Source organism: Zonotrichia leucophrys, chromosome 15 (assembly GCF_028769735.1).
Source record: "Zonotrichia leucophrys gambelii isolate GWCS_2022_RI chromosome 15, RI_Zleu_2.0, whole genome shotgun sequence".
Classification (NCBI taxonomy): domain Eukaryota; kingdom Metazoa; phylum Chordata; class Aves; order Passeriformes; family Passerellidae; genus Zonotrichia; species Zonotrichia leucophrys.
Genome location: NC_088185.1, coordinates 6,829,471 through 6,854,112, shown reverse-complemented (window position 1 = coordinate 6,854,112; position 24,642 = coordinate 6,829,471). Strand labels below are relative to the sequence as shown.

The window sequence follows — 24,642 nt, the reverse complement described above, 5'->3', positions numbered from 1 at the left end:
AGTTTAGATGTGTGAAAAATCAATACACAATAATGTTGTCTTTCAAAACAAGATTTTTCTTTTCCTTAAAGGTGGCTACACAGCATATTTAGGATCCCAACAGAAAAATTACTGTCCAAAACCAAAGAGAAAATGGTAACTCTCTCGAAGCAGAAACAACATGGGGCCCTTTAGCAAAAATAGTTTATTGCACAAAACTTTTAAAGGAATCCCTATGCACATAATTTTTATAATCAACATGCTTTGTATGATCATAAACATTAATTGTACATAGTGTAACTCCTCCAGCCCCTGGGTTATCCATTCTTCAAGAACATGGAATTAATAACTTCTATCTTTACAAATACAGCCTAAGCAGACATTACTGAATGTCATACATGAAATAGAACCATTTCATTTACAATATCCAGAACATCTTTCCCTCCCCTAGAAATCTGTGCATCTGTATTGGAAATGAGGCTGCCCAAGACCGAAGTGTTGCTCATTAGTAGGAGGCAGAGGGATCAGATGACAGCTGTTGAGCATTAGTAATTCCTCTGGACAGCAATTGCTTTCACAGAAAATACTTAAAGGCTCTGATCACAGCAAGTCACATGCAACTATTCCCACTTTCCCCACAAATTAATAAAATGTACATCACAAGCTTTTGCATCACCAGGAGTGAATTTGTCATCTTTAAGGTAAATTTATATTGGTAATATCACCTGTCCCCAGCACACCTCTGATGTTGTCACAGCTAACACTAAAATAGCTGTGCCACTGCAGTTCTCTCCCCTAAGGAGGAAAATATAATCCATGACAATATGAACAGTAGAACATTCATCCTGGATATTACTTTACACATGTGAAAATCCCATAGGTTTCTGCTAGGATATTGCCTGAATAAACACAATGGGATCAGATCCTCCTGCTGCATGAGTGGATAGGGGGCTCAGCTGATCCCAATACAGTGCACAAATATTTCCAAGAAATCTGGAAGACAACAGAATGGAGCATTATGCAATATTCAGCAATGCCAGAGACTCAGTAACATTTTATTCTTTTGTAGGGTTTTTGCTGGTCTTTGTTGTGATATTTATTTTAAATGCACAGTTATTCAAGAGCCCTCAAAAACTCAACAGCATCTGAAAAAATAATGCTGCACCATTTACCAGCTTTCAGCACTGGGGAACATTCCCACATTGCAGTGACATTTCTCCTTCATTAACTAGATTTGGTTTAGTACACAGCATCCACTAAAGAAACACAGAAAATACATTCTATTGCAGTGCTTGAGAAAGTAAAATAAAATTTTAAGAGATTAGTCTTCAGATTCTCCTGATTATTTGGCAGTGCTGTGACAGGCAGAGGGGAGACAATTTTCATTTCTACAGCTAAGTTATTTTATTGCCTAGACAGCAGAGACCTGAAGCTTTGCAGACTGAGCATGGCCAGCCTCAGGGTGAGGCTTTTTAATAAAGCAGCAACTATTTCTCTGGGTCATTAAAACATAGCTGATGAGCTTCAAAGAAATGGCCTTGCCTTTATCACACACGGCGTGCTCCTCCTAGAAGACCTCCCAGTGACTTCTGTAACTTCACTTAGTACCTCACCAGATTTAGACCCTCTGAAGTCTCCCTGTCCTTCATGTAAGTAAATGACGTGGTGTTTGTAGAAAAAGCACATGGTGAATATAACAGGACAATGCCCAGTGTCCAGGTACTGCCAGCAGCAGCTGGGCCAATGCAGAATCTAATCCACAACAGCTCCCTCATCTTGGAAAGGGAAAAACACACCTAAGGCTGATTGTGCAAGCTCAGATGTCTTCAGGAGCTAGTGAGAAACTGCAACAGGAGGCAGAATGGATACAAAAAGGAGAGCTGACATTCAGAACAACTAGGAAAGTTTCTAAAAATTCTGGCTTCTTTGATACCAGATAAAACCTTTATCCATACAACCACTGCTGAACTAACAGAACATAGTGGATTCTGAACTGTAGGCAATGTATTTAATAAAGTGAACAGCAACATTAACGCTGCACAAGTATTATTTTAAATCCTGGACATTTGGTAGTTTTCTTGTACTGAATATATTATTCATTACAGTTTATTTTTTTTCTTTAACAATACTGTGGTTTGGTTTTTTCTTCTTTGAGCTTAATATACAGGCAACTTCAAGAACATGACAACAGCAAGATAATCAGTACCATTTACTCTACAAAGCAGACTGCAGCAGTGTGCAGACATGTCTTAAGCTAGTTTGTAAAGCTTTTGATTTTGAATTGTTTGGTAAATCCATCTGATGGGCATCTAACACCACATCAATGCATTTCTTCCTTTACCAGTTGCAAAACCTTGACTGTCAGCATCACTTGACTTTGATCCCAGTAAAATCTAAGTTAAAATCCAGTAGCTGCAGGGCATGAAATCATTCAGTAAAAACATTTATAGTGCAAAGTGTTCAACTGGACTAGAGCTTGAAGTGGTAGCTATGTGAAATCAGACTTTGGATAAATATAGGTGGGTTTGGGAGTTTTGTTTGGTTATTTTTTTTCACCTTACTGCTAAACAAATTGCAATATCCTTCCCCCTCCTCTGCAACAACCAAACCCAGAAACAGCGACAGCCTCTTTGGAAAAATACATGAACTAGAATTTTTTTTCACAGCCTTTGAATCTACTTGTACTTAATAGATTTTTTTTTTTTGTGAACATCAAACTACAATGGATATAATTGACTTGTTTCAAGGACAAAAACATTCTAGTACATGAGTAACCACTAAATCTTCCAAAGACCCTAACACTGAATTTTAGAGTGAGGAGAGGGCTGGCTTGTCACTGCACTATAAGCCACATGGAGCAATGGGACCAAAGATGAAGGAAACTGAAGTGAGCTGCTTTAAAAATAACTTAGTCAAGGTGCTCTGCAGAGGGACTGCCACAGTACCAACACTTCCATTCACCCTGGACACCTTGGAATAGAGGCTGCAAAAAGTAGAGGGAGCGTGTGGGAGAAGATAAAGCTATTAAAAATAATAATTTTTAGGCATTATAATTATGTCTTTTAAAGTAAAAATAATTACATTTCTAAAAGCTCTGGCTTTAGGATTTCCCTAAGCCATTTGTACAGTATGTCAAAGAAGAGCAAACTTAAACATAACATTAAAACAATGACAGTAACAAAACCCCTCATTGTAGCCTTTAACTTACAGTATATAAGCATATTAAACCAGATATTCAAAGTCAGAAAATTATGATTTTTTTTCTTATGTATATATATATATATATATATATTTTACACACATACTTTTGAATGGGTGTCTACTTCAAAACTTGAAATAAAAAGGTGCAAAGTATTTGTGCAGTGAAGCAAAGCTCACTACTGGCCTGTGACTGTAAGAGAAAAACATCAGCAAACGTGCCAGGCAAATCTGCCAAAGATACCAATGCTCTGCACTGCTTGTCTTTACAGTCTTGTTTCTTCTGCTATAGGTCAGAGGTCATCTTCAAAACTGGAAATGGCTTACAATAACTTATTTTCCTTCAGATGTCTATAATCTGCATTTCAAAAATAAGAGGTTATAGGAGGGACAGGAGAATACTCAGCATGTCCAGTTCTCAACCACAGCTAATGGCTGAACATGAGAACTTGTTTTTCACTGTAGTTTGGCTACAATCCAAGATGAGGGAAAAAATACATCCTACTCCCACAAATTAAAAAAGAAAACCAAACAAGAAAACCTAGATGTTACATAATTAACAGTAATTCCTTAACAAACTCACCCAGATTGAACAATTACATACTTGAAACCAGATGCTCCTCTTGACCTCATTTTAAATCTTCATCTCAATCTCTTACTAACCCCTCAAATGAGCTAGATTCACCACTTGGCAGTACCCAACGTGACAGAACTGTTTCAAACAAACCCTTAGAATAGCACATTCTGCATTTACTATTCCATCAGATTCTAAATTGGTGCCCTTTGCTTCTACAGGCAAAAGCACAACTCTGAACACAATTTAAAAAAATGAAATAAATAATTTTTATAAAGATTTGTTTATATACTTAAAGCAATAGGAAGAAAGACAACTGATAAGGAGGTTATAGTGTCAAAGCTTCCTTGTCACTAACACTACAATTCTCTTTCTTTTCATCTGCAGAAGGAGTCTCCTGCTGGTCTGATGCACTTGTAGGACTTGTAGAAGTAAGGTCCATTAACTTGCCCTCAATCTGAGTCCATGAAGACATTGATTCATGTACTGTAATGGTGTGTTCCTCCATCTGCCGCTGAAGGCTGTCCATTTCTTGCCTTTGGATTTATTGAGAACAAAAAAAGCCAAAATTAGCAAGCAGAAAACTGACTGCTAAATGCAAGACCAAAAAATTACTTTTCTGATTTTTGATACCTACTCCAAAACTACTTAAGATATAGCTGTATACAAGAGAGAGAAATCTACAAGAAGCTTAAGAACAAAACAAATACCATGTGCTTGATTAAAAAATATTAATAGCTGGTTTTGATTTTTTCTGCTGTGTACAATTCAGGATGGATATTTTGTTTAGTTTATTGTAAAGTCTTCTTTCACTATGGCAGTGACCATATAAGCAAGCACTTACAAAGGCAGAACATCCTACTGTCCTAAATATAGTCCCAATAAATAATTAATTTTACAAATCCTTTTTTCCTCATGCTGGCAGCTGGGTTCCTGAAAACATTTTTAAGATTGCTTAGTATGGTTTAAAACAACAGGCCATACTTTAGCTGCCGGAGACAGCTGTTCAGGTTCTTCAGAGGCTCCTTGCTCACAGCTGTTGGTTTCAGCAGTTCCTCCAGCAGGGCAGCAGGCACTGGACAATCAGGAATCTTGACTGGAGTCACTGGATTGGAAGAGTTATTCTCACCTTTCAGTTCTTTCCTCTGGTTAAAGGAAAAAAAAGGAGTCAGAAACATAATTTAATTCATCAATATAATTTTTCCCACCTAGAAAGTCTCACATTATGCTACTGGTGCACATCTGCAAGAAGCAGGAATCACAGGCACATTCATATCAAGTTATTTAAGAGCATTAGCAGAGAACTTTCCTGTACTTTACAAAAAGTGTTCTTTCTGTTTAAATACCTTCTTCATCTTGCCATGCTTCAGGTCCAACTTCAGCTGCTGGTTTTGCTGCAGCAGTGACTTCATGCTGTTCTTCAGTTCAGTCATTTTAGCCTGCAGCATAAACTTATCCTTCTGAGTTGCTGACAGGTCTTCCCTCACCATCTCTAACTCAGTCTTGATGTTCTAAATGGGAGGAGAATCAATGTGATGTAGAGAAACAGCATAAAAATTCCAGCCAACTAATGTTTTTATAAACTTTTCAGTTTTCAGAGGAAACTAGAAGAAAAAAAGAATACACAACACTGTATGAAACTGTTTGCTGTTTGAAACAAATTTGCCAGATTTGGCAAATGGTAGAAAATCAGAGGTTGGGTTAAAAGAAAGTCAGTAGCCTATTTTAATGGCATAGAGGTTGAAGAACTACAAAGGTAACATCACAGTCAAAATAAAAATTCAGAAAGAAGTGTAAGTATGCTTTTAAAAAATAAAAATATAGTTTTAATTATCCCCCTATAGCAATCAAAATTTGCATCCATCAGAATCGGCTCCATTAAATACCTGCAAGACAACTTGTATCCCTTCTAACTCCTTGTGGCTGCGCTGTTCAGTCATGTCCAGCTGCTGCTTAAGTGTTTCAATTTCTCTTTCTTTTCGTTCTACTTCCCACTTCAAGTCTTCTACCTACCAGGGGAAAAAGAAAATACATAACTGGAATTATCTACAGGTGCAATCAACCACAAAATCCCAAATATATTCTTATATCTCATGAAAACATTCTTAAGAAAACCTAGCAAAACTATTAAATATGCTGAATTAAAGCCAAAGTCATACAATGGAATAGAAATACAGATACACACAGTAAGTGTTCACTTTTTACCTCTTGGCTTATTAGAGGCTGTTCACTAAGTTTGTCATCCAGGTTTTTCTGCAGAACTTGGAGCTGAGATGTGGCTTCTGCCAGCTCTTGCTGGAACTGAGACACCTCCTGGGAATGTTTTTCATCCTCTACCCTGCACAGCAAGATTAACAGACACAGCAGTTACTCAATCTGTTCTTTGAAACAAGAACTTCACTGGGTTAGCCAGTTACCTATAAATGACACCACTGTGCATGGAACCTGGTTAATCACAGCTTTCACTGAGGGCTTTGCCAACACATTCATAGAGCAAGAGTTAAATCACAAGAAGATTGTATGAAAGATATGTATAAATATTAAACATTGAAAAAAATTATTAAATCCTTGAGCACTGGTAATATTCAAATTACAAACAGATTATAGAGCAAAAAAAAAAAAAAACCAAAACCCTGTCAGCAATTTTGCTTCATTTCTGGAGGAACAGAGTAAAGCTTATATCCATTTTCATGTAGGTCTGATAGTTTCTCATCATTTAAGAAAAAAATTTATATATGAGCAAAGTGAATTTTAATACATTGTGGAACATAGTCAATAATCAAATTAATTCTCTATGTAGTTCCTCAGAGATGTAAAAGAGAGGAATAATAGGATATATATGAAATGTTAATCCTTACTAGCAATGTGAAATAGTAGAAGTGTGTGGTGAAAGTAGAAAAAAAAGCAAATAGTGAAGCCTAAAAACAGTGTACCAGAATTATAAAGAGAGAAAAATGCAGATATTTGCTCAGAGTCCAAACAAGCATCCATGGTCAGGTTCTGCTGAGGAACATTCAACATAATCCACTCCAAAGGGGCAAACCCGAAAATTCACTGATATATGGCTTTTTCAGAAGATTTGTTTTAATTACTGTTCTTTTTGAGACATTTACTTACTGCAGCTTGTCCACCTCAGCCTGCAGGGCCTGGACCAGCAGCTCTTTGGCGTGGAGCTCCTTCTTGATCTCGCTGAGCTCCAGCATCGCTGCCCGGTGGTGCCGCCGGTTGTGGGCTGCATCCGCTTTGGCTGCTGCTTCCTAACAGGACAACAAGATACAGTTTTACTTTGTTTTTTCTCTCAGGTGAATAAAAAAAGACACAACAGAGGAGACATCAACTGGTCTTTCAGCCACTGGCCATCCTGACAGACCCCCTGCAGGAAGTAGGATGTTACAAAACATAGATTTCATTTCAATATACTTTTTAAATACCTTTAAATCGCATCATAAGTAAATAAAAAGATGAGCCATTACCTGCTTCTGAAGCTCTTTAACTTTTAACTTTTCCTTCTCTAGGGAAGCCTGTAAAGCTTGAATAAGTTGTTGCATTTGCTGATCCTCTTCCTCTTTCCGCTTTAGGACTGCCTGAACCTGTAACACATCACAAAAACAAATGCACGCTTTGTGTGGGCTCACTGGAAGTAGAGGAAATATAAACACAAGCCAATGCAGGGATTGCAGAACAACTCTCTGCTGTTCACTGATTACTCTTTCCACACGGTACCTTCAACCTTACAAGTAGCTATGGTTCAATGGTAGTGCATTGCCTATGTCCACATGAATGTACTGGAATAAAAATTATTTACCTCAATGAATCCATATGTAACACATATGGATTTGGTATGTTCCAAATACCTATGCTTTCACTATTGCAAATATTGTAGTGCAATTTTATTAATTTTTTTTCTAAAGAAAACTCTGTTTAGTGCCAAGTCCCACTTCTGATCTCTTGTTCAACCCCCATATTGATGCTGTTACACAACACACAGGGGACCCAGAGTTGGAGAAAATACACCAGCTTTGTCTCATATGAGCCAATTCCCTTCTGAAGTTATTACATCAAAAAGTGAAATACCTGTAGATTCAGTTGTACCAAGTCTGCCTCTCGTTTTGCTAATGCTGTTTCGAGGATATTGTTGTGTTCCCTCAAAGCAGCATTGGACTGGCTGAGACCTGTAAGTTTTCCACGTTCATGCTCCAGTTCAAGGGCCAACTTCTTATTCATTTCTTCTAAACGTTTTATCTTCTTCCTGAAGCCTCGAGATTCTTGAAGCTATAGTCAAAGAAAAACACAAATCAAACAAACATAACCAAGCAGCTTTGTGCTACTATCATAAAAATTGTGAGTTAAACTCAATAAATGTATTGTTTTTCCAGAGTGGGATTTCTTTTTTCTTTTTTAAGTGAACATTAAAAAATAAGTTCACTTTGGTATTTTTTTCTGTTGGAAGACTAAAATGCTTGCTAGAAAGAAGAATCCAGGAGTACTGTTCAGGTGCAGACCCAGAGCAGTTGATATATATAATTTTTTGTGCCACTCTACAACTGAACACCATCACCAGCACCACTGGGGATCCATGACTCCCAGCAGTTCACTAATGGTTTATGTATCCTCACTGTCTCATGACCAGACACAGCTGGTATCTAATACAGGAACCACTCTTCTCTCTCATCCTCTTTTCCTACAGGACAATGACTCATGAAACCACAAAGAACCAGCACAAGGCAACAAAATTTGCAAGTACCACTGACATGATGTTTCCTAGCCATGATTCTGATTTTCTCCACCACTGGAATAAAATTTTGGTACAATTTTTCCCTGTCTCGCAGGCACTTTTTACTGTCATATGCCCATCTACCAAGCAAATTCAAGCAATCACCTCATCTTCAAGTTCCAGCACTTTCTCTCTGTATTCTTCAAGCTCCTGGCTGGTCAGTGAAATCACTTCTTGCAACTCTTTTTCCAGCATCAACTTACTGCTGCTCAGAGCTCGCAGTTCTGTCTTCAGAGCTTGGATCTTCTCCTAAAGACAAGAGGGTCACACATGATTAGTGCATCACCCATCTTCAGGAGTCACTTCTGCTTTGGTAAAAAACCTGCTTCTCTAGAAAATATGAAACAAGGTGCTAGTGTTTAATTTAAAGGTCTTGGTCAGACTTTTCCACCCCTGCATCCAGCTACTGCTGTAGGTGTATTTGATATCTTGCTCCATTGGTTCAAGAAATTGGAGCTTCCCTTAGTAAATTAATTTTCTTGTTGAAGGCTTAACATATATAAATAAGCTATGGCAACCTTGAAAAACTTTTAGCTGTCAATGAGAAAAAAGCAGTAAGAGCTAGAATCCTGGAAAACTTTTAGATACCAACCCTTAAAAAAAATTAAACAATTCCACCAAAAAACCAACCAACAATAAAAATTTAATCAGTAGATCTAGCTTGCCAAATCATAGTTAAAGAAGTTCTCAGTGCTCAGAACCCTGACACCATACTCTTATCTAGCTTTACTTTCCAAATATTTTCATCACTTCAGGGTGAAATAGTATTTCAAGACTTATAGCTCTGTCTTTGTACAGTGTCAAAGGACATCTGCATACCTGAGCAATCTGGTCATTCCCACCATCAGTAATTTGTGCTTTTAGTTTGCTCAGCTCTGCCTCAGCAGATTCCTTGGCAGTAAGAGATTCCTGCAGCCTCCGACTGAGAATGCTGACTGCATTCTCATAGGCTTTGTGTTTTGCTTTCATCTCTTTCTGAGCACTCGTCAGGTCTGACCCGAGACGCTTCATTTTCTGTTTCTGCTCTGTAATGGCCCTGGTGTGAAAGGAAAAGAAAACACCAGGTAAAAACAAAAGCTGCTTGACAAATTGTACAACAAGATTAATTTTTCACATGACCCAACAAAACCCAACATCTGAAAGCCAAATATGAAAACCAGATGCTGTAGTTCTTTTGTCTGTGCTAGAAGAGCACTTACTTTTTTGCTTCTTCTTGCATTTGTTCTACTTGTTGTTTTAATGCCTGATTTGCCTCAGCAAGAGATTCCATTTGTTCCTTATCGAACTGCAAAGACTTAACAGGAAGGAAAAGAAGACCCGTGAGTGTAAGAACAAAAGCATGTTTGCTGTGATGTTTGATTATAAAAGAAAAATAATGAAATTTCAAAATTACTTCCATCTCTAAATATAAATTGCTCTCCAGTCCTCCATATTCTCTTTCCCTTTTATTTTCTCTTTAACTCTTTCCTTTGAGGCCACCACTGTTAACACATAAGAGCGTTTGGATCTTGTTCTCAGATGGAGTTCACTGTAGGAAAGTGCTTCCACATCAGTCTTCTACCACTCCTGTAGTGCTTCTCCCCACTAACATGAGATGTCAGTAAGCAGTCATGCATTTACAGAATTTTGGTAGGTATATGTTGAAATGTCTAGACTATTTTAAATATATAACCAAGACTATTTTAAATATATAACCAAGAACATTAACTTGCAGGTGGTCATTCTGTTTCTTAACAAAGTTACCAGAAACAGCAGTGCATCCTGGATGTAACACTCTCCAAAGCCTTACACCTTCCGTACCTGCAGGCGTGTTTCCATATCATCTCGTTCTCTCTGCACTGACTGGAGGTGATTTTCTAGTTCCACCATCTGCTGGTGAACCTGAGATACTTCTTTCTGTAGTTTTGAATGCTCAGATTCGAGTGACTGTTTCTCAATTTGGATTTTCAGCAGCTCCTTTTTTATCTCCTTCAGCTCCGAGTCCAGCCGCTTCTTTGTCGCTTTCAGCTCACTGATGAGCTGGTCCTTGGAGCTGGCATCTCTTCGGTAAGCTTCCACCATCACCTTGCACACAAGAGTTTCAAGAGGACAATGTTTCACCTCTTCAGCTTTACAAATTTTTGACTAATGTACTAGGAAGTATTTACTGATATTCTTTTAGTTTGAGGGGGTGAGGGTGTCATACAAACCAGCACCAGCCTCTGTAAGATATTTACTCTGGTTGAAAGCTTTTATGCAAGCTGAGATATCAAATAACACCTCATATTAGCAATTTATTAAATGAAACACATCAGTGTTCTCTGCAGTAAGGGATGCTCTTCTTCACATTCTTTATGGAAACTGCATTATGTGCCACTTTTAAAAACCAAACTAATTGTCAAAAATTAACCATCCCACGCACATAATTAGTAACTTTTGCCATGAGAAGAGGGTTTAACTATGACTGACAGTTTAAACAGCCTTCCCAAACTTAAATATAACAAGCTAAAACAAACTTTGACATTAGGTTAATAAGCAATCAAGCAGCAAAGTAATGGTGTCACCTTATAAATAAGACACATATATGTGCAACACTAATGACATATCCATTTCAAATTACTGTTTCAAAACTGTGTAAATTCAGAATAAAATTTGCAGTAAAGCACTTATTTACCATCTAATTATGGTAATAATGAAGCAACTATTATTTTTCAAAGCTGCAAGGAAATGACAACACTTGAAGATTTACATGAGTGCTTTTGCAAAAGCAAACCTAATCAACAAATCAAGGAGAGATTTTCTATGGTGGATCACTTGGCAAAGGCCAAAGCCCTATCAAAGCATGCATTTGTTGGTGGATCAGCTTTCACATTAGTTACAGACAGAAATTCAACTGAAAGTTATACATTTTCTGTATTTTAATGTCACAAAGTTCTGTGATACAAAAAATAGATCTAAATATCCTCAAAACCTCCCCAGAAGTACATGCCTTCACTGTAAAAATAAGTGTATTCCTTGGGTGTATGCATCTGAAATGTCTTTGATTTTACTTACCTTCTCCTTCAGGAACTGTTCCTTCACTTTTTGAAGCTGTTTTTTGAGGCTGGCATTTTCTTGTTGCAGATTTTCCACCTGCCAGAGGGGCAAAAAGCAAACATTGCTTTATGTGCCAAATGTCATATTATACCTGATTTATTTGGTGAGCTTATCTGTCTGATTTGTAACAACTGCCTGATTTAACAAGGATCCTGTTTCTGACTAAGCATCTCAGTGGTTAGATAACACAACAGTTTGTACAGAAATACACTCACCAGGTCACCACACTATGAACCAATAAGAAAGATGTTTGGCCCACAGTGCCACAGAAAAGAGCACACTACAAAATTACTACCCAAACTGTGACCTGTACTCCAAATTACTGTGTTTAAAAACTGGTAATATTTCAGAAAGATCATTACCTGGCTTGCCTTGACTGCCATTTCCTGCTTCAGCTGCTCCAAGATTTCTGATGTTACCTCTGTACCTTCTCCAAGGCGTGTTGCCCCTTCATCAAGTTGCTCTTTACTTGCTTTTGCTGCCTGCAGAGCCACCTCCAACACAATCTTCTCGTTCTGCAAATACTGGATTGTGTCATCTTTAGAAGCAGCATCACTCTGGAGCTCTTCTAGCCTGGCCTTCAGTTCATCATACTGTGTTTGCAGGTCATCCAGGGACTGCTCTTTGGTGTGCAGTGTCTCCTGGGCTAGAGTCAATTGCTTCATCAGGTCGAGGTGCTCTTGCTGCAAGGATTCGAGCTGCAGATCTCGCTGATGCAAAGTCAACTTGACCTGACAGGAAATATTTTAAAATTAAATTAATACAAAACAAAGGTTATCTTTGCAAAAGCACTCTAATCAAAATCAATATTTCAGCCTGTAGGAGAAAACAGCAGAAGGTGAAAATATTTTTAACTTTCTGAGGCCACTTGTATTTGCTCTGTTAATTGTATTGACTGCCTTGAGCAGCATCTGTTACCTTACAGGCTAACCAATGACCAGAATGACAAACCTAAAATATTCATAATATTAATTGTATTTGAAAGTTTTACTTGAAAAATGTGTCCACAGCAAACTCAGGTAAATTCAGCATTATTAATAATACCATATCATGACATGAATATAGTACTGAACTATCACATACTTCATGTCACTGCAGCCCTTGACATGGTGCCTGCATAAGGTTACAAGGTTAAAGCAGGGCTCTGTAAGTGTAAATGTTTGTAATGAAATCCTCACTGCCTGACAACTTCGAACATGGATCTGTGGTTTTTGTCTATGCTTACAATAATCACATACTGAATTCACAAAAAAACCCAGCATCTGACAAGACAGTAGTTATGAAATTTTTTAAAAAGTATTATTACTGTCATGGTTGGAAAAAAGGCCTTTTCACCTAGAACAGAATGACTTTAGTATGCACTTCATTTTTGCAGCAATCTTTCAGGTTTCAAAAAGAAGTTTAGAGGTCAGTATCTATTCACTATTGCTTTTTCTGCCAAAAAAAAGCCTTGGAATTCCTGGGAAGCTGATTAACAACAGTCTACCTGTTCCAATTCTTGCTCCAATGTTGCTGCAGAATCAGCCATTTTCTGAAGCTGCTCTTTCTCATCCTCAAACTCCTCCAGTTTTCTCTGCAAGTCTTCTTCCACCATGGTTTTGGCCTCTTGGATCTGCATGAAGGCAGCTTCCTGATCTAACATGTCAGCCTGCATAGAAAAAGCATGGAATCAACTTCTGCATTTCAATGGAGGGGAAGGAGTGGGGAAAAAATAGGAAAAGAGAAAAGTAAATTATCAAGAAAATTTGTAGAGGAAAAACACAAAAATAATTCTGATGTCTGCCTTACACACCTGTATGCCTTTACTGAAGTCACTCATTCCTGTACTTAAAACACCTTAGAATAATAGTGAATGTTTTGCATACTTGTCACAATCTAAATACCTATTAAATAACACCTTGTCCTTTCTCAGTTGATGAGCAAGACATGAAGAAAAAGAATCTTTATTAAAATTAAGCTGTCTGGGAAAATTCTAAACCAGAAGGGACTCCTTGGATGCTGTAGCTACTCAGGAAACAGTCCTGTCATTTACACAAGCTGTCAGTAACACTGCAGATGGGTGCTTCCACAAACCTGCTGCTTTAGTCTCCTTTGAGACTCAGAAGCAGAAATGTCACTGAAAATCAGGGGATTTTAAGGCTCTAAGAGCCTTGGAAGTGACTGTACTGCACTTCAGATTTTACCCAACTTTTCTCACAAACCTGATTAGTGAGCAATTTCACACATTTAAAAAGCACATTACTGATTTAGATCAATTTCCAATTAAGTTTCCTCTTGAACAAGTTCATGGATGGGCAAAGGACAACATTTACATTTACTTCAAAGTTCAATTAAAAACAAATACCAGAAGTGAAAATGCAAGTATCACCTTTGAATGGGAAATGTATGACCTTCTTCCCTCTAATTGTTCATAATGCTATGCAAATTTATTTGCTCTCAAATATTTACTGCTTTTATAATGCAGGATTTGAACCAATTCATAAGAACTCTTATTACTTTGCCAGAATAATCTTGATTTTGTAAAACATAAATACACAACGTGGACAGAACATGACTCATGAAACCCTTTACAACCATACCTCAATATTCTGTAGTTGTGCTGCAATTCGTTCCTTTTCTTTAATGGACCTGTGCTGGGTTTCAGTCAGCTGCTGAGACAGGGCCACATTCTCTAGTTTGAGGTGTTCCAACATCCCTGCTTGAGTCATCTGCCCAGCCTAAAAGAAGGAAAATAAAACCCCAGTTTTGTCCTGTGGATAAAACTGACAAAAAAAGATTCTCAGTTCTCCCAGTGCAATAAATCACAAACCTGTATATTGGCCATCTCACTCTGCAGCCTGACACGGGCCTCCTGTGCCAGGACCAGCTGCTGCTGGTACCACTGCCTCACATTCTGGAGAGATGTGATTTCTGTTTCAGATGCCTTCAGCTTGTTGGTCAGGGTGGTCCTTTCCAGCTGCACCTTCTGGAGCTGGGTCTGCAGGGAAGCCAGCTGCTGGCGCAGGTCATGAACTAGGAAAACAAAAATAAAGAGCTTGGACTAACACACCCCACTGTGCTATTTTTATGCACACTTTTTCAAGGATTATTGCTGTATTTGTAATTTTATCTATTTTTCTTTCATTGTTGAACAAAAGCACATATGCCTAATTATAGAAAGATTGGCTTTTCCTGCCAAAGTGCTAGGATCTAAAGTAGCAGGTCATAAGAATAAAATTAAACTAAATGAATCACTTCTGTGAGCATTCACAGTTCCTTAGAGGCAGAAAATATGAACTAACTAAACATCAGGAAGTAGGTGTCCTGGCACATAGAGTCATCATTACAAATCAGCATTTGTACAATTTTCCAAAAAAACAACTAGGCCACTGTCTGGACTAAATATTTATGCCTCCCTCTCCAGGCTGGCCAGCTTGCAAACTGTGACACTTCTGTGACACAAAATCAAAACCAAACATCTTAAACTTGAGACTATTTTATTAGTATGATATCAAATAAACACAACTTTAAATTTTTTCTTCTTCTTGGACTTCAGAATCAAGTTGAAATAAAATGATTTATGGAACAACAGATTTTAAAGACTGACATTTCCATCATCCCACCTGTACTGTCTCTGGTGAGAACATTTTTTTGCATATCTTCAACCTTCTGCAGGAGTCTCTGGTACTGCTCCTCTGCTAACTGCAAATCATTGTTTGAAGAAGCCAAGCTGGCATTCTTTGCTTCCAAGGCATTTTGCAGGTCAGCCATTGCTCGTTCCAGATCCCAGCAAGACTGCTTTAATGTGGCCACTTCTGAGCTCAGGGATTCCTGCTTCTGCTGGCTGCTTTGGCTGTGCTCCATCTGTGCCTGAAGCTTCATGTTCAAAGCCGCAAGTTGGGCTTGTAGCTCAGTCTTCTCTTTGAGAGCCTGAATGTGTCCAGAAAACCAAAATGCAGGAGTCTCATGAGAAAATATAATAGTGGCTGACTAAAAAAGATGCCCAGCAAAGTGGCTTTGATAAGGCAAAGACCAAAGGAGGTGCTCCATGCTCTGGAGCTGAGATTCCCTCATCTCTGTCCTTACCTCAACCCCTGAGCCTTTCATTGTTATTTCTGCTCTTCCCTGGCCAGCTGAGGAGAGGGACTGAGCAGCTTTGGTGGACACCTGGCATCCAGCCAGGGTCAGCCCACCATGGCATTCTTGTAAAGTACCTCATTCAATAATGTTTTTACAAAACACAATTCCACATGTAATGAGCAAGAGGTTCTTGAAAATTAATTAAAATCTTATTTTGATTATTTACTGAATACAGAATTCCAAATTCATTTTCTACCTGATTAGCTTCTAGTGAGAGTGCTTCTAGTTGCCCTTCAAGTCTCATCTTCTCCTTCATAACCTGCAGCATCTCGTCATGAGTTCCTGCAATGGAGCTTTCCATGGAAACACTGGAGACAGAGACAGCACAAGCACAGTTACAGGGTTGGAATGCAACACTTGTCTAGCTGAAGAAAAGTGACTCTGAAATTAAGAGGTACTCAGAATCTGTGTGGCTTAGACTGCAGGACATTTTTTCTGGTTTATGATAGATGCAGAACACAGTGTAACAACCTCTGATAAAAAAAGAAATTATATTCATGCTAAGGTTTTATACCTTAGTTTCCTGTACTTGCAGAATCTAGTGTGGCACCATATATTTGTTATTTTTCTGATGATGAATGCAATCATTGACTTCATCATATCCTGTATTTACAGATCCCATTTTAAGCAGACAACAGGACATGATGGGATCACAAAACCTTCACAATTATTCTCATAACTATCTGCTTTAATGTGCCTGAGAAATGCCATCAGCTGCTGCAAAAGAAGGAATAACAGGTATTTGGCATAAGGGATTCCTTATGCTGATTCCTTGCTGTACAGCCAAGGCATCTGAAGAAAAAGATCTTTTCTCATTACCATAAGAAAGAAATCTAAGCCAGAATAATCATCAACAACTGACTGTACACCTCAACATATTTGGGCATGACACTTTATTCCAATAATTTCAAAAGTAGGACATATAAAATATGCATCTGCAGACAACTGATAAAAAGCACACATTGTTAAGGGCTTCACCAGTTATGCATCTGCTTTCTGAATCATTTTAATACCTGTCATTTACACATAAGCTTGAGAAACTAAATCTCATTCCCAAAGGGCTGAAGAGGATAAGATATCTAGGACAAGACTCTTGGCATCTCTTAACTATGTGAGGTCTGAAAGGTACATGCACAGATGAGGAAAAAGTCAGTACTAAATATCATTGAGACAGTCAAGTCTGTACTTTCAGACTTTATAGACAAAGCCTCGTGAGTGATTCAGTGAAGTCCTTCTATACAGACAGAAACAACTGCTTGCAGTACATTTAACACAGCCACTGGCAAAAATATCTTTCTCCAAAGATATACTTAGTAAATAGGTACTCAAGTGAAGCGACCTCTCAGATTCTTTTAGAATTTGTAAGCTACTAACAGACTCAATAACAGTGTAAGTTAAAACTGGATCTAAAGTTAGTAGGAGAGAAAAGTAATAGGCTGCCTATTCCAAGAAAATATCATAAACTAACAATAGACATCCTTACCTGCTAGAAATACTGTCTCTCCTGCTCCGTACCTCCCCATTAACTTCCTGCTCTTGGGCCTGGTGCTCCACTGCTGCAGCCTGCAGCACCTCACTGAGGGAAGGAAATTGCCCCATGGCTTCAGGATGTATCTTCTGGCCATTTATTGTATATGGAGTGTCCTGTTTGCCCTCTGCATTCTGCAAACTGCTATAGAGCCCTTTTCCTGACACACTGCTGTAGGTAGAGCTGTCGCTCTCATTTCCATCCAGCCTCATTCCCACTTCACTGCCATCAATCTCTGAAATGCTGTCTCCTGCCAAGGAGGAATTCTCCACTCGATCATCCACGTCAGAGGGCAGACTGATCTCAGACACAACTGATGTTGGGCCACTTCTGCTTTGCATCACAGCCCCCCCAGGTAGGTCAGTAGCCACAGAATTCCCAGCAGCATTTCGAGCATCTGAATCTTCAGTTCTGTAGTCAGCCAAGGACCGGATCTTGCTGGCCTTAGATTTTGAGCTTCTTTTTTCTTTTGAGGATGCTGGAAGTCCCAGGCTACCCAGCTTTGGCCCCCTGGGAACGCTGGTCCGCAGAAAGGAATATTCTTTAGTCATTGCTACAGTGCTGGCTCTTGGCAGGATTTCTGGATTCAACATCAGCTCAGGATCCAGGGTGCTGGAGGGACGGGTTTTGGATGTAGACTGACTCGACTAAAAGAAGCAAAGAGACAACAATAAATTCCAGAATCTTAACTCTGAAATAGCATCAAAGACTTATTTTGCTGTAACTTAAGATATAAAGCTCTACTTTTACACTGATATTAAACATATGTCCTTTCATAAACAAGGTGAATTATACAATGAACCCTATCAAGCTTCAGTATATAGATGTTGAAAATATTAATGTGAGACTCCAAAAGGTAACTGAAAAATATAGGCAAAATTGAGCATTTGGGTTACTTTAAGTTTGGTGTCTGTTTTTTCCTCCTCTATTTTTAAGTATCACAAAATGGTACACAACTGATGAGGTAACAGAAACAAATTTTGCCTGTGAAGAGGACAAAAATGTTTTCTCTCATTTGAGAAAACTATTGAATGTTTTAATTCAGGGAACAGAAATAGTAAAGTTTTCAAGCTTCTCAACGAAACACAACCTAGAAGATGTGTTGTGTGGTACTCACTCTCTCTTGGTGTCTCTTCACTCGGTATTGTTTGAGCTGCTCTTCCAGACGCCTTCTTGCCTGAAGTCTGATTTGTTCTTCATTTTCCAGTGGCAGTGAAGACTCTCCTGAGCCTGTAAGGGAAAGGCATCTTCACAGTCAAACAGAAAACTCCAACACAAGTAAAAGGGATGCAAAAGGTAAAAGCCCCTTCTACCATCAGCAACATGCTTCATGCTTAAGCAAGGAACAAAAGGAAAGCCCACTGACATGCACCTCAAATGACCCTCTTCAAATACATCTTGTGTAAGCACTGATAAAGCCTGTGGACTTCCACTGCTCAGTTTGCAAATGCTGGTTCCTCCACAGATGGAGGAGATGACAAGAGATTATACAGCAAGAGAAAAATTATTGCTGTCACTTAATCTCACTTGTCCTGCATTTCTGACAGTACTAAAATTATAAAACTAAGCAAGACCTACACAGTCCACTCATTCCCTACAAGTAGTGGAAAATGGTTCCCTAGATATATTTTCTTACCTTTTATTAACTCACATTAAACCTTAACTCACATTAAACCTTTCCTGTAGTAAGACTTTTAGACACCTTTATATAAAGGCTTTCCCTTCTCCCCCCTTCATTGCTCTTCTCTCCTTTCCTTTTTTTCTTAGCTTAAAATCACTTGGTTCTGCTGTTCTTTTTTTTTTTTTAATGTCACCTGTTACTCCTACAAATCAAGAAGATTAGAATAGCTTCAGCCCCAGAAAGCGTGAATTCCCCTCCAGTGAAGAGCCAGTTTTAAATGGTAAGGCAGTGCCTTAGCTGTAGCAGAAGGTGGTTTACTGAAAGAAAATGAATTGCAGTTCTGAGTAAAAGTTTACTGCAAAAATGAAGTTTAGTTCAAGCTTAAATGATGTTACAGAAGTCCAGAGCCAGGCTCAGAGTAAAAAGCTTTATGCAGCAAGAGAAAGCAGGGGCACCACCATAAACAGATGCTTACACAATTCAGTTTCTTGCATGGGAAGACTTAGTTTGAGAGACTGCAAAGCTTCTTTTCTAAGAGCTATGCCCTCAGCACTAGTTCCCTGAGACTTCCTTAGGCTGTCATGGAAACCAGTCACACCTGGGGATGACTCTTCACCCTGCTCACTGCTGGTAGGATCAAAAGACCCAGGAGAGTCAAGGCAGAGTGACTCTGGCCCATTCTGGCAGGCATCCACTTTGCTGTTTGTCTCCAGACTTCCCTCTTCATTTGGCACTTCATTGGTGTTGTTACTGGTAGCTGGAAAAGAAAGTTTTACTGAGCTACAACTTCAAGCCTCTTAATTCATCTTCACAGCTCCACCCAAACACAAAGCCAGCACTACTGCCTTTACATTGTATGAATACAGAAACTGCTACTGACAGCAACTGGCAGGAGACATTTCATACAGGATTTGTGATTCTTTACTTTAAAAGCCCAGAACTTTTATGAAAGTACTTTTCATTTGCTTTACTATGTTGCCCTCAAGCAGGATCTCAAAAGTCATCATAAAACGTATCTTTAAAACTTCACAGAGGTTTTTAAATCTTGTTAGGTTTAGAAGCATGAAACACTGAGTGTAAGGAACTCTGAGGCACAATCTACTACAAGTAAGCCTCAGCAGCTGCAGGCCTGTGCTGAATGATTCAGCTCTTTGATGTGCAGCTGGGCACTGGGGAGAAAGCATCCACCATCCCCATTTCCAGCCTGGCCCAAGCAGTTTCTCAATTTTAAACTGAGCTGACATTTTTCCAAATAGGATATCTTCATCAAAAGCACAGTAGCAAAGATCATATGTATCAAAATAATAAACCTACCAATTAAAATGCAATTCAAGAACCACTTCAACACCAATTTTATGCCCACTTACTAGTATTTTTCTTTTCCAGCAGGAAAAATGCATATTCAAAACCAGATAAACATTTCACAGGTTTATACTCTGGATTTCTCTTTTCTGTTTCACTTGGCTGGGGACTAGCAACATTAATGAACCTGCTGTTGCAAAAACCCCATGTATCTAACTTTAAATTAATTATTATATATCTCAAATGAACAGAGCACTGAAAGAGCCACTGCCTTTCTGTTCATTCCCACACCATGCTATCACTGAATTAACTGCAACTCACTGGAATGTGCAATATTTATATTTTTTTTCCCTAAGATGGTGGGAAATATTTAACATTTATGATCACAAAGTATTTGCAAGTGCAAAAATCAAGTTCCCACCCCTGCAGTGCATCTTCCCTCAAGCCAGCTCAGTGTGAACCAGCATAGAGGAAATTGAATGAGGAAACTGAATTTGGGTAGAAATACAAAGCTTTCAGACTTAGGCTGCCAAAACCCATCAGCTCTAAGATTTGAATAAAATACTTCTGAGAATCTTATTTGTCATGCAGACAAGATTTCAGGCCATTTAGCCTTAATCACTTCTCTGATTTAGATCACCATGTAGTCACAAAAACAGCTGCAGACATGATGGAAGGGGTGAGTTCAACAAGGATGTGAAGGAGGGCAGAGGGAAAGACTGCTTTTTAATGACTAACATTCAAAACTAGAATATTGGCAAAACTGAATTTGAAATAGGTGTCAATGCTAAGAATAGCCACAAGAAGCAAAAAATATGATGACAGCTCATACATTCAGAAATATTGTTTCTGCCCATCTCAGAAACTGCATCAGGTTTATACTTCATTCACATTTTTTCTTCCCAGCAGTGAGTGGTATACATACACCAAAGGGATGCTGGAGCAAAATTCTGGAGTTTCCTGGTGACTTCCTGGGGCCAGGAGACACTCAGTATCTAAACATTCCTTGAACTAAAGTAATTTAAAGGCAGTAGTGTCAATACAGCTGCAGTCTTTTTAGAACAATGGGCAAGGAGATGCAATTAGAATAAAAAACAGTAGAAAGACACACTATCTAATTGTAAGTCACAATTTGATTGTCCAGCACAGGAGATAACAGGAACGTGTGATCTCCAGCTTCAGAAAAGATGAATGAATCATCACACTCTGCCACTCTGATAACAGGCAGAGTAGAAAAAGCAAATGAAGTGTCAGGGCCTCCTCTCTGCTGCCTGTGACAGGGTGACAAACCTGTGGTGCCAGAAGGGCCCAACCTCACCACGTCACCTCCTTTCACACAAGGAACCACTGTGGTTTTGTGTATCCAGGCAGCCACAGTGTACACACCTCTCCACCCAGCCACCCCCACACCCTCAAACACCAACATATCCTCGGACTCCTGCCAGGAAAACACGGAGATTTCAATTCAGCGCAGGGAAAATACTTTCACAATGAAAGCAGCTAAATACTGGAATGGGCAGGGAGCCTGATGAACCTCCCTCTGCAGACACTTTCAGAATTCAATAGCATGAGGGCCTGAGCAACCTGATCCTGCTCCAGAACCAGGTGTGCTCAGTGCAGCAGGTTGGACTAGATAACCTGCACAGCTCCCTTTCAACTCAAGTCTGATTCTATAATCTACTCAGATAGTGGACTCTAAATAGTTTCTCATAAACAGCTGCATGATTATTTTATTACAGAGCTTGTCTACCTATAAAAGTTACTTTGAGATAAACTGGAAAGTACATGCCAGCATCTCTCTTTCATAAAGGGAAGCAGAGCCAGACATTTTGGGTTTTGCCTAAGTGATTTAATTTATTAGGAAGAGTTCTTCTGACAGAATAAAGTACTCCAGTCACAAGCTTACTCTGGAACAGTCATTTCAGAACTGATCATTCTAGAGAGTTTCAGGTATACACTCTTGGAAACATTATCTGAAGACTGACACCCTGAACAACAAATACTCACCCGACAGCTATTATTTAAGTTAATAGTTTCATTTTGCTTTCAAAATAACAAGTTCTACGGCAAAAAAAACCCAACAGTTTTACATACACACAGAGCTAATGACTTCACCAAACTTGCTTAAAACTGCTGTACAAAAAATTCCTGACCCCAAGAAAAACCTTAACCTGAACAATAACACAGATGATTATATAAAACCCTGGGTAAAACAGGAAATTATTTGGTGCATATTAAGTAACTTACTGTTAATTTCATCTGTAGTAAGTAGCTGTGACTTGGGTTTACAATCTGAAAGTTCTTCAGGGCTGCTGGGAGCCCCATTACTGCTCCTGCTCTCCAAGTGAACATCCTGCTGGACAGATGAGGAGTCCATGGTAAAAATGATCCAGATCCCTGGAAAGTTCTTCTTCCCAACAATTTGCCACCAAGTGAACTACCAAGTCCTGTTTCTCTCCATCAGCAAGAACAGCATCAAGGTGTCCCACAAGAGCACAGTTGTGAGCTGTAGAGCTGTTGTTGTGCAGCAGGCAGCTCTAACTCCACATCATGGAAACAGCTCGCAGCCAAAGTCGCAATCACCAAGGAGCTGCATCCTCTAGAAACAAAATTTGTAGTGAATTTACAAACATTTACTGGAGCTCTGAAAAGATGAGTTAAAAATAAAGTAGTGCCCACAGACAGAACCAGGACATGCAGTAACAACGGAGACAATGAAATACAACCAAGTATCCAGATCTGGGGAGAAAAAGTGATCTGTTTATATTCACTATTTTAGTAGCACTGATACACTGCAGAAGGATGCAACAGCTATTTAGCAAGACAGCTGATTTAGAACCATTGTCCCTTTTAATAGAAAGATCTCTTTGGCCTCTGCTTTAAGAACAAAGCCAGTAACAGAGTAGTATTCTCCTCTGTAAATTACAGTATATATATGGAAACATACCATGTATTTAATTTAAAGGAATGAGTTTCAATATGTTTTTTGTTAAAATGAAGTATGGAATTCAGATTAAACATTTTAAAAATTAAACTACATCATTACTGTTTACTTGTCTGCAGAATAACAAGTATGAATCACTGTACAGACTCTGAACTACTCATTACAGCACAAGCTGGCAGTCAGAACACGGCCTAGACTGCAGCTAAACATTGCCTTCTCCTGTGACCAGCCAAGAAAAGGATTTCCAAACAGTTTATGGAATTTGCAAATGATTTTTCAGGTATTCGGATCTAACTTCTGAATACTTAATCTAACCTCTGGGCTGAGGGGGTGTGGTTTTGGAGAACGTCAAATCAGGAATATTTTGACTGCATTTTTACATGAACACAAACATTTTGAACAACATTCCTTCCATATCTCCAGGGAGCACTTGTGTAACTGCTACTGTGCCACAGTGCCCTGGTCACCCTGCAAAACCACCATCACCTCCAAAATGTCACTGAGGGAGCAAACAGCTCAGGACACACAGGAAAACACGGTTATGTAGGTGATCCTTACAGAGGGGAGCTGTGAACGAGCCAGAAACCTGCAGCACCTTTGCAAACGGGAAACCTCCACCAAACAAAAAAAAATTAATACCTTCACTGTGAGATTTTCAGTATAATAAAGCTTTCAATATAACTCCTAGAACTGCTACTGTACAGCAAACAGATGCTACGTGACAGGTTACCAAGAGGAATCGTAGACAAAAGGCAAGCAAGATTTTGGCTCTCACACCTTGTCAAAATCCAGCCAACAAGAGATGGTTTGTTGTCCTTGTCATAAAACGCGTTTAAATGATCAAGGTGATGAAGAATGGCTTTCTCTTGTACAACCCGTTCCCAATATGAAACGGAAGAGCATTCCGGCCTCCGAGCCCTTTTGTATCCCTGTGTTTCGCATAAGCAGACACACACACACACACACACACAAATGTAGGCACGCCACGGGAACACAGCAATAAATAAGCCCATATGGAAAGAGCTGTATCAAAGTCACCGATTTTGCTTAAAACACGAACAGTCAGGATGACAACGGGTCCCGGTCACAGAGCGGGAGGCACCGACAGACACGGCCGAGGGGTCCCTGGGCCGGGCACGTCCCTGGGCGCCAGAAGAAGCGGGAGGCCCGGGGCCGCAGCCCACGGAACCGAGCCGAGCCGAGCCGGGCCGGGCCGGGCGGTTCCCCGGTTCCTCGGGCAGCCCCGAGCCCCCGCGGCCTGAAGCGGCCCCCGCGCCCCCACCCCGAGCCGCCCCCCATCCCGGCCAGCCCCCGCAGACCTGAGGCCGCCCGCCCGGCGCCGGCTCCTGCCCGAGACGTGGCGCTGCCTGCGCCGGGAAGGGGCGGGCGGCGCGGTGCAGCGCGGTTCTCGCTCCGCCGCCGGCCCGGCGCTGCCGCCGCTGCCGAGCGCGGCCCCGCGCGGGCCCCACGGCTCTGCCCCCGCGCGCCGCCGGCCGCGGCCCCCGCCGAGCACAGTCCCGGCCTCGGC

General features: G+C 39.8%; 1 protein-coding gene across 2 annotated transcripts; it reads right to left on the bottom strand.

Moving 5' to 3' along the window:
* Window positions 1–166: 166 nt before the first annotated feature.
* On the bottom strand, window positions 167–24,566 carry GOLGA3 (golgin A3). Of its 2 annotated transcripts, none has more exons than XM_064726739.1 (24): window positions 24,434–24,566; window positions 22,418–22,769; window positions 19,344–19,625; window positions 18,365–18,477; window positions 17,203–17,894; window positions 15,916–16,027; window positions 15,203–15,509; window positions 14,410–14,612; window positions 14,180–14,317; window positions 13,087–13,248; window positions 11,963–12,331; window positions 11,559–11,636; window positions 10,326–10,589; window positions 9,725–9,819; window positions 9,345–9,561; window positions 8,631–8,774; window positions 7,826–8,023; window positions 7,225–7,341; window positions 6,869–7,008; window positions 5,957–6,089; window positions 5,638–5,760; window positions 5,098–5,262; window positions 4,736–4,896; window positions 167–4,287 (listed from the first exon to the last, which is right to left on the bottom strand). In XM_064726739.1, the coding sequence occupies exons 2-24, from the start codon at window positions 22,545–22,547 to the stop codon at window positions 4,080–4,082; spliced, it is 4,551 nt and encodes a 1,516-aa protein (XP_064582809.1). In that variant the 5' UTR covers window positions 22,548–22,769; window positions 24,434–24,566; the 3' UTR covers window positions 167–4,079. The 2 variants fall into 2 exon arrangements, with proteins under 2 accessions (XP_064582809.1, XP_064582810.1); XM_064726740.1 differs by having other exon boundaries at window positions 19,467–19,625.
* Between the last annotated feature and the right edge of the window lie 76 nt (window positions 24,567–24,642).

Excerpts from the sequence above, each read along its gene's own strand:
- GOLGA3 (XM_064726739.1), bottom strand. The coding sequence starts at position 22,547 with ATGGACTCCTCATCTGTCCAGCAGGATGTTCACTTGGAGAGCAGGAGC. Across the intron at positions 15,510-15,915 it reads TCTCACTAGAAGCTAATCAG|GCTCTCAAAGAGAAGACTGA; the intron begins GTAGAAAATGAA and ends GGACACATTCAG. Across the intron at positions 8,024-8,630 it reads TGCTGGAACTTGAAGATGAG|CTTCAAGAATCTCGAGGCTT; the intron begins GTGATTGCTTGA and ends CTTTGACTATAG.